A 15,425-nucleotide genomic window follows, 5' to 3' on the forward strand; every position below is an offset into this window, starting at 1 on the left:
CTGTGGAAGGTGACTCCGGTACAGCAAAAACAAAGCAAAACATAGACATATGGCTGGACAATGAATGGTTCAGTACCAAGTTCATCGGATTAGATGTATCAGGTCACTCTTGAGAGAATCATAATTTTTGTATCGCTATTTGGGGTGAAAAAAAATGTAGAAAATCTAGGCAGTTTCTTGAAAAAACCTATGTTAGCTATGTTGAAAAAGTGCTATGATCTTTCCCCATTTCATCCCAATTTCAAGACGATTGTTGGAATGTTAAAAGAAGAAGATTGCGATGCCCATTGTGTCCTAAGTCTCTTCTGTCAGTTAGTATCGAAATGAGCTATCTCATAAAATCGTGTAAGTTACTAAAAAATAATGAGAAAAATACGGCAACCCTAAGTTTCCATTTTCATTACAACGTGAATATCGAACGAGCCAATATCCTGAACGAAACCACATGGTCGAATCTCTTGAGAAAGTTGGACGCTATCTAATGAATATTTGAACGTTTGGTAAAATAATAGTATTCTTCATATTTTCTCGTATAATGCGCCGTTTTCTAGTAATTTGAAAGAAAATATCTGTGAAATTCGAAAAATTGGATACTTTGACCTGATGCAACTCTTTTCAAAAGATGCCCAGATGTGTAGAGTCACAGATTTAGCTAGTTAATCTGAAGGTAGTTTTGTTCTTTCCAAAGATGGCACAACTCATTATGAAAACACTCAATGGCCAACAGCGGATTTCATAAAACTTTGATTGTCCGATCAACGATTTGACAGTCACTCAATTTCTGGAACGAAATCAATGAAACCTTTTCATTTCTGCATATATTGAAAATGTATCAATTGAGAATAATTGAATGGACATATAAGCATCATAATTTGATGCGACAATGATATTCTGAATAATTATGACTGAATTATGGATTGAAAACAAATTGACTTCTATTCGTCAATCAAGCGTTGATTCCCCGATCAAGCTTTATGAAACCCGAGGTATATCTTTTTATAAGGACCGAATCGAAAAAAGTGGAATAGGAAAAAAGTGTTTCTTTTGTCCTCTATTGTTAAAACAATTGTATGAGTCAAAGACTCACTCTGTAGAAGGAATTCGTTCTTTTATAAATGGGGCACCTCTTCTCAACACAGTTTTTCAGTGGCAGATTAGTCGAAAAGCATCCCATTACTGGTTTTTCAAAAATGTCATCCGCTTTTCAACTTGATTCTTGATATGAGATACCTTATTGTACGAAAATTAAAATAAACGGCGGAAAATCCCCTTTTTTAATGTCCGCCGAGCAATATTTTCTTGGTGAAAAATCGGCTTGTAACGTCTCTTGGCTTCAGTCCATACCGCATCCAAGTTTCTTGTTTATGAATCATTTTCAACGATTTGGAATTGCTTGTTCTCCATGCGTTTGGCAGAAATCCTCTCCGATTTTACTTCAACTTATGAGTCTTCGTTCATTTTCTCTTCCTCTATACGTTCTTTGTCTATCACGTCAAATTATCCCGTTTTAAGCTGGAGATTTCTTCCGTTCAAAGAAGCCTCTCATAATGCTACTTGAAAAACTCCCGAAATTAAAGAAGTACGAGGATGTATTGATATCTAGTTAGCCTAGACCAGTTCCGTGCATGAAAAAAATATTGCATAACCATAGCAACGAACAATAAGTCATTAGAAGTGTCAGTGGCAAGTTTGAGGTCAAATAAGTAAACCAGAGTTACGCAATAAATTAAAAGAAAGGAGATGTCCACCGAAATTGTGAAAATCAAAAAAATTGGAGTATCAGGCCATCATCAAGTACCGATATTTAAAAGGTATAAGAGGTAAGCAGATTTACGAACATATGCTTAATACAGTTGGTGATCAATGTCCTTCGTATGCGACCGTGAAAAATTGGACTGCAAGCTTCAATAGGGGTAAATTTTCCAGTGAAGATGATGACCGATCGGGAAGGCCAGTTTCTGTGTCAGTCCCCGAAAATATCGATGCAGTTCATGACATGATTTCATCAGACCGTCGAATTGGGCTAAAACGGATATCTGAAGCTCTGAATATTTCATACGAACGCGTTCATCATATAGTTCACGTCAATTTGGACATGAGAAAAATTGCTGCAAAATGGATCCCCAAATGTTTGAATGTTGACCAAAAGCGTGCAAGGGTAGAAGCATCGCGCACGATCTGTGCTCGATTTGAAAACGATGTAGACTTCTCAAACCGAATTGTTACTATGGATGAGACTTGGGTACATTTCAACGATCCAGAAACAAAGCAACAATCGATGGAATGGCGACACTCTGGTTCTCCAAGACTCTAAGAAGTTTCGTATCCAAAAATCTGCTGGAAAAGTTGTTGCTTCAGTTTTTTGGGATTGCCATGGAGTAACCATGATTGATTTTTTGGATAAGGGTAAAACAATAACCGGAGATTACTATTCGACATTACTGACCACTCTACGGGAAACAATTAAAGAGAAAAGACGCGGAAAGCTGTCCAAAGGGGTTTGTTTTTGCAGAACAACGTCCATACACACAAATCACATGTTGCCATGCAAAAAATTCGTGATTTAGGGTTTGAATTACTAGAACACCCCCCTTATTCACAAGATTTGGCTCCATCCGACTATCATCTCTTTACTCAACTGAAAAAAAGCTTAAAAGGTTGCAAATTTTCTTCCAACGAGGAGGTATTAAAAGCTGCGGAGGTCTGGTTTGCAGAGCAAGAAGAAACATTTTTTTTTAAAGGTCTAGAGACGTTGCAGGTTCGCTGTAATAAATGAATTCAATTAAGAGGAGAATATGTTGAGTAATAAAATATTTTGACATTGAAATTTTGTTTGGTTCTATAGTAGGCTGAGAATTTTTCAATATATCCTAGTAAATCAAAATTTTCCGCACTGAAAAATATGTGATTGAAATTTCTAGGTTCTGCTGTTACCAGATGTCCAAACTCACGATATAGAGTCATTCGGGGTAAATGAGCGCAGTGGGTAAGTGTGCGCAGTGCGTATATCTCGACTATGCAATGTATGAAAAAGGGGTTCATTTGGGTGAAGCAAGGGCGCAGAATCGCCATATTAGTTTTTCGTAGAAGTGCGTCGTGCCACGTTTCTTTAACTTTTTATTTGCAATCAATCAAATTCACTAGTTTTCTTGTTAATTTTTAGCATCTCTGCACATTCTGCCAGGTCCAAGTTCCTAGTCCCTCAGTGTTAAACCATATTTTATTCGATCATGGGCATATTAATCTAAATATATAATAAAAAATTTTAGGTTATCTTAGCTGCTCAACTCTATAAGAACGTCAATTCAAATTTTGGCTTACTGGGGAAAGTGTGCGCGGGTAAGTGTGCGCATAGATTAATTATATGGGCATTAGTTCAGTGAGGAATAAATTATGACATTGTTGATTTTCTTGGTTAAGACTCGATCAATATTGTCCTATTTGTTCAGAAAACTATGAAGAGCCACCAACAGGGGAATGTATCAAGTGTTGTGTTCACCAGGAATTGTGGCACGAACAATAATGCACTGCTTGTGAAAAGGCGCTTCTGTATTGACAATAAACAGCATTTCTCTAATATTGTAACATTTTGATGACATTATTTTGTAATTTGTTTTGATTGTGTGGTTCACTAAGCACTGCGTTCACTTACCCCGTGAGGGTGCGCACACTTACCCACAATACGGGGCATGTGAACGCACTCCGACTTTCTCTATTAAATTCTTTTTTGCGGAAAGAAAACGTTTTTGTTTGTTTGCTTTTTGATGTTTTCTTATATATTAGAAAATTCTCTATCTTATGAATATGTTTTAATTTTCCTAGCTTCAACATTTGAAACAGGGTATGGCTTGAAAGGCAAAAGTGCGCACAGTTGCCCCGAATGACTCTAATCATTCTACAAAACGTTTTTTTTTCTCCCTAAGGGATTAAAACGGAAAATCGGATCGTGAAACCATTTCGAAAACGTTATTTTACTCATCCGGGATGAAACGGAACAATATTTCATCGGATCGACTTTGTCCGAAACAACGCCAGGAAATTTCACGGTTAATATCGATTCGCCGAGAGGCTGGAAAAATATTATCGCGATCCCTGAAAAATTCTGTTAACGATTTTGTTTTCGTTTCTGCTTCTGCCCCCAAGAGGGGCAGTTTTATTAATTTGCCAAGTTCTCGATAGGGGTTCGTTTGGCGAGGGAGTATTAAGATTGCGGAGTCTGATGGACCCTTTGGCCTACTAGAATTTTCATTAGTTATTGCGCGAAGGAAAATTGAATGGTGCGGAGGGTAGAACATCAAAACGCAGTTTTATCGAATACGAACTGGTTTATTATTCACGACAATGCATCGTCGGGATCGTGCTATAAAGCTTTCAAAGTTTGAAAGCTCATGAAACGACTCTCCATGTCCTTCGTCCCGAATATTTGAGGCCATCAAACATCAAGTCCTCCTAGCTGAGGGATTTTGTAGATAACGGAGTAGAGCTCCATCGAAAGCCCTCAATATAAAGAGGTGAAATGGTAATATTCCTTGGATTGAATATATCAGGAATAAACGTCAATATTTTTTATTCAACAAGGGGAAGGATTGAAAATTTTCTCCATTATGATGAAATTTTCGATACTATCAAACTCTGTATGTAATATTTTAGTGTAGATGTGTCATTTAACAATAAAATCTAGGTTTGGATTCTCGAACCATGATTTTAATTTCTAGGAAAGCAAGATATTTGCCACTGCAAAAAATATTGAGAAAAGAGAAATTCTCGAGATGATATTAAAAAAAAACAAAATGTTACAAGACAGATATAAAACATCTAAACAAAATATACCGCAAAATAATATAACGAAGACTCACAAAACGAATTATCGCTATGCAAGAAATAATTTTTCAGATCCCTGAATTTCACGTCAAAAATCAAACTGTCACTGCCGAATGACAGGCTACGTCAATGTCATCTGTCATCCCCTTTTACACAAATTGGATGTTCTTGAAAATCAACTATAAAATTTCTATTGTAAATGGCGCCATTGTGAGTTTTATTTGGATTCAATTGAATGATTGCATATACAGGGTGTTTCCTAGGTGAATGTCAATATTTATGGGGGGTGATTTTTGGGCCCATTTCAAGAAAGAAACTTCATATGAACATATGTCCTAAACGTCTCACCATTTCAGATACAGGGTGGTAAAGTTTTCACGTCACTGACTGTATTCAATTAGGAGCAAATTTGATCTCTTGATTTTTTTTAGTCCGACGCACAGGTTTCATCTAAAAAAAATAAAATCTACGTATGTCTCTGCATGGTGATATTGTCATATATGTATGTATTAATGATATTGTCATGGTCATACAGAGAAACGGTGAATCGGATTGAAAAAAGTCAAGTGATCAACTTTGGTGAGAAATTATTGGGAATTTCAAAAATAATTTTTATTTCAGGAAACATCTGTGGCGTACCATCAATGTCTGCCAAAATAGGTAGGTCAATTAACGTACGAACGCCACTGGTGGAAATAAAAAAAGGGTTACATTAAAAAATGCTTCTTGATTCATAGTACATGTATGACAAATTTCATTAGAATATCTAAAGCGGTATTGTAGATATTAATAACAAATGATTTATTTTTGAAAACTTTACCACCCTGTATCTCAAAAGGTAGGACGTTTAGGACATATGTTCATATGAAGTTTTTTTCTTAGAATGGGCCAAAAAATCACCCCCATAAATATTGACATTCAATTAGAAAACACCCTGTATGTTGTTTCCTTATTTCTTCTGAGGAAGCTCGGAGATCTTCGAGCGAAACGTCCTTGAAATTTGATGACATGAAATTCGTTGTTTTAATTACGTCTTTTTATGAACCAAAAACCTAAGCAAGAATATACAGGGGAGTCTTTGACAAATATTTTAACTGTAGATTGTTGAGATCAAGAGAAACACCTTTTTCTTTGCCATTTCTTCCGATTCGGCCTTAATAAAAAACGATAGCTATTTTGAGTTTTCATATGAGCTGTGCCACCTCTGGAAAAATAGAATTACCTACAGAATAATTAGCTAAATCTGTGATACTACACATCTGTGGATCTTTTAAACAGAGTTGTATTTAGCTAAAGTACCCACTTTTTCAAATTTCAGAGATACTTTTTAATTTTTGAACATCAAATTATTTGAAAACAGCGCGATATACGAGAAAATATGGAAAACATTTTTATTTTATAAAACCTTCAAATATTCATTAGATAGCGTCTAGAATTTTTGGTATTTTTATGGTATGTAATGGTCATAATGAGAAAACAAACTTATGTTTGAAAAAGATTCATCAAATGAATAAAAAACTATATTCCGAAATTCATTCCATTCGATAAAACCGTTTGGGAGATTTTTTTAAAGGTTTTGTAACAGCCTGTATCTTCTAAACGGAGCCGATTCGATAAAAATGGTAAAGGAAAAAAGTCAAGAATCTACTGTTAAAATATTTCTACCAGTCAAAGACTCACCCTGTATATCGCTGAAGCCGTAATCAATGTTGTAAGCATCACATAATAAAACATAAAAATGAGTGAAAAAAATGTTCAGTAATATAAACAATAATTTGAAACAGCCATTTTTCAGAAACTATAACTCGAGAACAAATCAAGATATCTACGATCCACTTTCTTATATCTTATTATTAATGAAAAATAGATCTCCTTGAAAATTTTTCTCTATCTCTTATAGTTCTCAAGATACTCTCGGTGAGCATCGAATTTAAAACAACCTGAACTTGCCTGTAAAGTTCCGTGAACATCGTCCTTATCGTTTCAAAGATATTCACCTGTACAATTTCCTTCTTACGCGAACTTTGCATGTCTACACTTCGGACATGCAGACAAACATTGTAGAGATATCTATCGAAGATAAGGTCGATGAATTACGTTAGAGCACAACGAACATCATTATAAACTACTCGTACTTCCTCCATCCGAAATCGATCTAGTCGTTTTCGAGTAAAAAGTCGGATACATAATAATTCTCGCGACACAACCGATGCACCGCGCTGTTTGTGTTCCGCTCGACGTTATTAAATTGCCATCTAACGATATAGCCCTCTGTTGAGATCTTATGGAATTCGTAGAGTTCGACGACGGGACAAATTAGTTTCGCATTAATTTATGCATCATGTCGCTGAAAGCATACAATTGGTTTATTCATAGAACGACGAATATGCTAGGAGTAGCAGCACAATAATTAATCATTTGGCGTTATTGATTTCGAATCTTGTTATGTTATATATGCAACTAATAATACACTTAATAATTTATACGGTGTTGCATCCCAATATCACTTCTGAATATTGAATTTTGCAGGGTAAAGTAGAGCTAATGGATCAGTGATGATCAAGTTTCAAAATTACAAAAGGTCGAGCTATTGCTTTGACATACAATTGGCTTGTTACATATTTCTAATATCAGATAGTTAGTATTGAAAAAGACCTGCTTCGTGAAATGAGAAAAATAGTGCCAAGTTAATTTCTTCCAAAATAATCGAAATATTTCGACAATTTAAATTGGAATAGAAACTTTGAAGACAATACTCATTATCATAATGCATACCATTAGAAGGAAGCAGTTTAAATCGAGAAAAATGTGAAAAATTTCTAGAACTGTCAAATATTTCAAAATATACAGGGTGAGTCTTTGACTCGTATAAATATTTTAACAGTAGATTCTTTCCATACCATTGTTTCCAATTCTGCCCTGATAAAAAGGTATAGCCATTTAAAGTTTTCATAAAGATCTATGCCACCCCTGGAAAAACAAAATTACCTTCAGAATAACTAGCTAAATCTATGACACTACACATCTGTGCATCTTTTAAACAGAGTTGTATTCAGCCAAAGTACCAAATTTTTGAAATTTCACAGATATTTGACGAAATATAAAGAAAACTGTTATTTTACAAAACGTTCAAATATTCATTAAATAGCGTCGAACTTAGTTTCAAGTGTTGGGTTCTTTGAATTTTTGGTATTTTAATGATATGTACAATGGTCATAATGAGAAAACTGGAAGACGTGGGTGATATCTTGTGTTCGAAAAAGATTCATCAAAGAAATGAAAAACTCTTTTTCGATATTCATTCCATTCAATAAAATATTTTTTATGGGCTTTCAACAGCCTGTATCTTTTAAACCGAGCCGATTCCTAAAAAATAATAACGAAAAAAGTGATTCTTTTGACCTCAAGGATCTACTGTTGAAATATTTGTAGATTTGTACGAGCTAAAGAGTCACCCTGTAGATATTGAAAATTTAGAACAAATTCCATAAATCACCTCTATCTCGGACTCTCAAAAACTAATGGCCTTAAGTACAAAAGAAGCAATTTTCCTGAAAGGCCTAAATGAGTGGCATTCACCACAAGCCTTTGACCAATGACTCGTGAAACACCCTGTATATCGAAATTCTCGTTATTTCTTCAATTTCCGAGCATCCGGAAAGAAAAATTCGAAGTCTCTGTTATCCTGACACCATCATCATGTTATCAATGAAAATAACCTGACAATTTGACCGAACGATTTTTTTTTCCATTAGAGACACGACGTGTATTATATTTTCCGAGATATTTTCTGTATTAGATATAGAAGAAAACCTTCGACTAAGCCACTGAATTCTACTTAAAAGTAACTGTAAAATGTTACATTTATTCTTCGATATTACTGTAATTTTACGAAATAGCAGCACCAATTCAAGGAGAAGAAAAATGAGAAAGGGGGATGCGGTTTTGGCCATTATTCATCTTGTAAAAATCGAGGTCGGAAACATGCCACCCATTTCTTCCTATCTCTCACGGTTACATAGTTGCCATTCAATCCCATCGAATTTTGCCCATCCTGTACAATAAAAAATAGAACCAACGCAAGGCTAACTCCTAAGTAATCATCCTGTATTACATATTTCCAGAATATGCATATAAACGTTTTATGGACTATCGCAAGTGTAAAAACGCGAGTTCTTTCTCGGAAAATGTTGTGATGGCATACTTCCTAGACCTTTGTTTAAAGATTAAATCTTCAACATTGTGGGGCAATTATTCAACGTTGAAGTCAACCCTTGCATTTAAACAAATTGTAGATATATCTACATATTCAAAACATCGTTCTCTATCGAAACGGCAAGCTCAAGGTTATAGGGCAAAGAAATCCAAGATTTTAGTGAAGGAAGAAATCGAAAAATTCATCCAGGAAGCGACAGATGAAGAAAATTTAATGACTAAGGTAATTTACAAGGTTTTGATTTCTATTCAGATTACACATTTATTCATTTTTTAGGTTGCTTTATTATTTGGTTTTTTTGGGGCCTGTAGAATGGATGAGTTAGTTCGAACGGCTCTGCACGATATAGAAGATCTAGAATCTAAGCTTTTAATTAGCATACCTAATTCGAAGACCAAAAAATCAAGATCATTTGTAGTTGATCAGATGTACTTGAATCTTTATCGAAAGTATGTTTCCTAAAGATAGGTCCGCTCATTCAAATATTAATTTATACCCTGATATTCTAAAATCCACAATACGCCAGACGGTAGCGAACATATTCAATGTTAGAGAATTTATATAATGTTTCATCTGAATCTAAACGACTTATATTTCAGCTGAATATTTCCACAATCAGAAAGATTGTGAATGAAGAGGATGACAAAGAATTTCCTTCTATTGGGAGACCCAAAAAAGGGGTGGCATTTGAAAATTTTATGTTTGGTGAATTAAAGCGAAAAGTTTACTACAGGTTTTTCGATGAATGTCATCGTAGAATAAGTTCCCGAAAATTGATTTTGCAATTTTTCATTTGACTTGTCCTAAACATTGTAAATGTCTTAAGGTTCTAATAAATACCTAATAACTATTATTATATCAATGCATTAAGATGAACAGCCACAAATACTAGCCAGTTGTCCTGTTAATTGTTTATTCATGTGAAATTTTTGTTCAAAGGTGAAGTTAATCTTGACTTGAAATTTTCTTCAATTCCTTTTACTTATATTGATGCAAGATGATTTTTGTTGAAGAATTTAACATTCTTATAATTATCTTCTTGTAATTACTTCGAGAGATACCTAGTCCCAATCACTGCATCATATGCATTTCATCTTCGGGTTAATATTTTTGAAGTCTACAACTGATGTAACGTATTCAAACTATAGCCAAGGAGATAACGAACATTGACTCTCGTCAAGCTAGTGCATATTATGATATTATACTGATCTTTTGTATTTTCCATGCAAATAACTGGATTTGATATGTCTTCAATCAGTTTGTATAAACTTCAATTATGCTCGTCACATATTTTCCGAAGAGATTCAACATTGTGATAAAATACGTAAAAACAGAAACTTTTACGTAGAACGGGCAACATAGCGTTGATTTAAAACCAAAAAATGTTTTGACAAGCGTCATAACCCCACATTTTCGTACTATACAGAGTGAAATGTGTCAAATTTTCATGGCCAACCGAGTACTAAAATAAAAATGGATGGAGTATAGGTCACCGTTTTGAAAATATAACAAGTTGAATTCAACAATCGTCCCAAGTCACCCAAATCTACGGTAGGTATTCTGAAATGCATAGAGATTTTCTAAATCATTTATGTAGAACGTTAAGAACTGTAAGGAAATATCATTTCCTTAGTTAGAAACTGAATATTTCCTAACATGTGGGAAATCTCGACTTTTTCTTTGAGAAATTTCGTCTGGAACGTCAAAATTTCCTAGCAATTTGCGGGAAAAATAATAACCATCGGAAAACCATAACGACGCTCATTTAAATTCCGCATACCCTCGGGCAAAACCGCACTGCGAACCCCGAATCAGGTCCGCGTTAAACCGAGGGAAAAAATCGTGAAAACCCCTCGTACCTTGGACATCTCGGGGCACCAGTAAGCAACTTTTCGGGATGGATCAGCGTCCGAGCAACAGGAGGCGTCGACGTCGATCTCTCTGCTAGACCGAAACCAAACACACACGCACCGTCCGACCTCGCAACGCTTTTACGTACTGAACCGCACTGCTGGACTACTGCAGGACGTCGCGTCGCCGACGTAGCTCAGCTGTTATTATTCTTCGGAGCGAGAAACCCGCCGCAGACGCGTTTGCGCCGCTTTTCGTGCATTTCGCGAAACTCTCACCGCTTCTCGTTGTTTTTTCCATTCTTCTCCTTCGCCCGTATCTGGCACAAACGGCAAGTGGAACTTGATGAACGACTGCTTTGTATTAGGCACAAGGAACTCATTCGGAAGTGGAGCCTCGAACTTTACCGTTGACAAAATGGCGAATGCGATTAGATTTATGGAGTTCTATTCACGAAGTTCTTCGGGGAAAGATATTTTCCGCGAATCTCTGGGAAATGTTGACGTTCCAGATGAAATCCCTCAAAGAAAAGTCAAGATTTCCCAATTGTTAGGAAATATTCATTTCATTACTGCTTACTGAAAGGAAATGATATTTCCTTACAGTTGTTAGTGCTCTACATAAATTTAGACGTTCCAGATGAAATCCCTCAAAGAAAAGTCAAGATTTCCCATCTGTTAGGAAATATTCATTTCCTTACTGCTTACTGTAAGGAAATGATATTTCCTTACAGTTGTTAGTGCTCTACTTAGACGTTCCAGATGAAATCCCTCAAAGAAAAGTCAAGATTTCCCAACTATTTGGAAATATTACAGTAAACAGTAAGGAAATGATATTTCCTTACAGTTGTTAAGCCAGCCACAGACACAGAGAGAATACGGCGTGCAACATACAACATGCAAAGAATGACAACCATCAACTTTCGCACTTATTGTCCACACACATGAGAGAAAAGAACGCTAAAACGCGAGAATTCGTCAGTTCGAAAATGTCATCAGTGGGAGATGAGGAATATTTTCTGATGGCAGTGGCGTACGCTTGTTTGGTAAAAAAGAAGCAATTGAAGTCGCTTCGAGAGAGGAAACTTCATCCTCTCCTGCGCCTGATCATTTGGATTCCAATACTTTTTTGAATTCCCGTCAGAAACCACCACGAAGGGTGTTAATTTTTGATTTTACCGATTCAACTGTTGAGGATTTTTCAACATCTTTCAACTTAGCAAGTAAGACATTATATGGGTAATGCTTCTTCGATCGGTCCATATATTCTTTCGATTTTGTTTTCCACAAAGATGGGAAGGACCTATAAATTTCTTTAAACTCCATAAGGAATTCGCGGGAGAGATTTCTCAGATCGGACATCGTCCTTGGTGAATTTCAAGCCGAAACAGTATTGAAGACTGAAGCTGCAGCTGCTCGATTTGATTTACTGTATGTATATTGCCTACTGCACTGGTGTAGAAGTCCGTTCGTGCATAAAATCGGCCACACACGGACGTTCATGCTACGCGCATCATGCAAGTTTTCAGGATGGTTCGGAAGAGAAGAATGACGGACAACATACAACATTCATGCCCACACACGAGCGTTGATGGTTGTCATTCTTTGCATGTTCCATGTTGCACGCCGTCTTCTCTCTGTGTCTGTGGCCGGCTTTAGTGCTCTACATAAATGACTGAAAACACGATGTCTATAAGGAATCAATTCATGTTTTGAAAATCTCGATAAATTTCACGATGTATTTTAAAAACAGTTTGTTATATTTACAGTTTTTGACAGTTAGTATAATAGTAAATACTCCTTCTAACGATAATGATATATTTTTTATGAAATATCGTTGAACCGTCACATTTTGAAATAACCAATTCAACCGTTTCCCAAAAAAATAATTTTAAGCACTTAAAAATGAAAAATAAAAATGGGTATTTAAAATTTGAAGCGTTTCATATCAATTGCACAAGATGGCAACATCGATTGAAATATGCCTTGATAATAAAGGACAACAAATACATTATCTTGATGAGACAGACAAAGATGGCTGTCTATGAAGTCTGCGACGAACTAGAAAGATCGTAAAATTTTATGGGATTTTTATGGCCGATTGCAGTTGGGGCTCGCCAGTAAGTACGCGCCTGTAAACCAACAGCTGTTACTTTATAAACAAGCTGATCGGACATTGTTCTTTTCACTGTTTAGTAGGCGCTGTTGCCAAATCGTAAACTTGAAACCAAGCGATTTAAATTTTAAAACCCCATATTTGAAGAATGATTTTGAATAGTTTCCGCGGTGCATTTGAAAAAATCATGAATGAAACTCATAATTATTCAGTTTAAACTTGCATTTGCAGTGATAAACCAAATTGAGGAGAATTCACCATTTCTGAAAATTGGAGGAACATTATTAGAACTATGAAAAACATTTAAGACAACAGGCGAGATAGTTATTTTGTTGAAACTTCAGAATATATTTTGAAATCAGTTTGTTATATTTACAGTTTTCGACAGTTAAACACTAAAATAGGGAATACTTCTTCTGACGAAAATGATATATTTTTTATGAAATATCGTTGAACCGTCACATTTTGAAATAACCAGTTCAACCGTTTCCCAAAAAAATAATTTCAAGCACTTAAAAATGGGTATTTAAAATTTAAAGCGTTTCATATCAATTGCACAAGTTGGCAACATCGACTGAAATATGCCTTGATAATAAAGGACAACAAATACATTATCTTGATGAGATAGACAAAGATGGCTGTCTATGAAGTGTGCGACGAACGAGGAAGATCGTAAAATTTTATGGGATTTTTATGGCCGATTGCAGTTGGGGCTCGCCAGTAAGTACGCGCCTGTAAATCAACAGCTGTTATTTTATAAACAAGCTGATCGGACATTGTTCTTTTCATTGTCTAGTAGGCGCTGTTGCCAAATCGTAAACTTGAAACCAAGCGATTTAAATTTTAAAACACCATATTTGAAGAATTTTTGAAGATCACGGATTAAACTCATAATTATTCAGTTTGAACTTGCATATGCAGTGATAACCCAAATTGAGGAGAATTCCCCATTATTGAAAATTGGAGGAACATTATTAGAACTATGAAAAACATTTAAGACAACATGCGAGATAGTTATTTTGTTGAAATTTTGGTACCTTGAAAATGTTATTGCCACCTCAACCTTATTGTTGAGAGATTCTTAAATATATCCTTCAGCAACGTTAGTTGGTTTCCATCCGCCATGCTTCTTTTAACTAGTTATGTCAGCACCAGAGTGAACCAATATTGTTGCAGAAGACCAGCGAAAGCAGTGACTAGTATATTCTGTCGGATTTTCCAAGTTCAAATAACTAGCAACTATTTCAAGCATTTTTCTAAATTGATGTATTCCTACTAATTGTCTACAACCCTTTCCGCTTTGATATTTGAAGAAAAATCGGTCACTGTTCATATTTTCTGGTCATAACGAAACGTAGTTTCAATAAAGATTCAAGTCCATCTGACTTAGTACAAATGATATTGGTTTGACCCAACATGTTGAAGTTTTCATCTTTAAACAATGGTCTAGGAAGTATGCCATCATAACATTTTCTGAGAAAGAACTCGTGTTTTTACTCTTGCTATAATCTATACAACGTTTATATGCATATTCGTTCTTTTCTCTTGATTTTATTGGCAATAATTCTAATAAAGAAGTATCCACTGCCTCAACCAACTCTGGAGAAGTTCCAGAAATGGAAAATTTATCATTTTACACTGTTTTGTTGTTTCTCTGGAGAGAAGTGTTAAAGCCGCAATGCTGTCTTGTCGGAATACGTATACTAATTTCGTAAGCACGGAGAAACAAGGGGGGGAATCAACTGAACTCGAAAACTGCTCTACTCATCCAAACCGCTGCCAACTTCATCAATGAAAACGTAAACAAGGGAGGATCTTCAAAGAACTGACAATATAATGTTTATTCTAGCATTGTGGGACTTCGATTTTTCAACATACAGCACCGTCGTTTATCATAGTTTCGGCTCTTGAGAATCGAGTTCCATAATGAAAACTACGTGATCCGGGCATGAACATATTGACGTAGAGTAGTTTTTGTGGAAACGCATTTTTTCCATCCTAGTCAAACATCATCCGATGGCATCATTTAGTATACCTATTCCTTGACGTTTGCTCAAGGATTGAAAGCTGTTTGTTCGAGGAATATAATCAATTAACACAATTCGGACTATAAAGGTCATCCGGTAAATTGTTTGAATTTTATTAGTGTACAAATTAGTCGATGCATTGAGTTTCAAACGAAACAATCTATTATTTTCATTCACACTCAACTACTTTGTATCCGAGAATCAACAACAAATAAACACTTCCTCGGTAACACGAATATGCATCATCTAATTCACTTTCGGTATACTACACTTCCAGTTATCGTTAGATATTCAATTTGATGGCAATTTCAACAATATTCCTCTTTTGAAAAATTGAGAGGGCACACTTTTTTGAATATTTCCACTGTGCAGGTTTTTTCAAGGAAACCTTTACC

The 15,425-nt window shown here is 35.5% G+C and overlaps 1 protein-coding gene across 2 annotated transcripts in view; it reads right to left on the bottom strand.

The window, feature by feature from the left end:
- LOC123310969 (cAMP-dependent protein kinase type I regulatory subunit) overlaps positions 1-15,425 on the bottom strand; it is a 77,407-nt gene that overhangs the window by 24,824 nt on the left and 37,158 nt on the right. Inside the window, exon 1 of one of the 2 annotated variants that reach the window (XM_044894706.1) lies at positions 10,897-11,069. The exons of the other annotated variant lie outside the window; for it this stretch is intronic. Within the exon in view, the coding sequence (XP_044750641.1) occupies positions 10,897-10,905 (9 nt within the window). The 5' untranslated portion in view covers positions 10,906-11,069. Of the gene's footprint in view, positions 1-10,896; positions 11,070-15,425 lie in introns of those variants that run through there. 2 annotated transcript variants of the gene reach the window in all.

This window comes from Coccinella septempunctata, chromosome 1 (assembly GCF_907165205.1).
Source record: "Coccinella septempunctata chromosome 1, icCocSept1.1, whole genome shotgun sequence".
In the NCBI taxonomy this organism is placed as follows: domain Eukaryota; kingdom Metazoa; phylum Arthropoda; class Insecta; order Coleoptera; family Coccinellidae; genus Coccinella; species Coccinella septempunctata.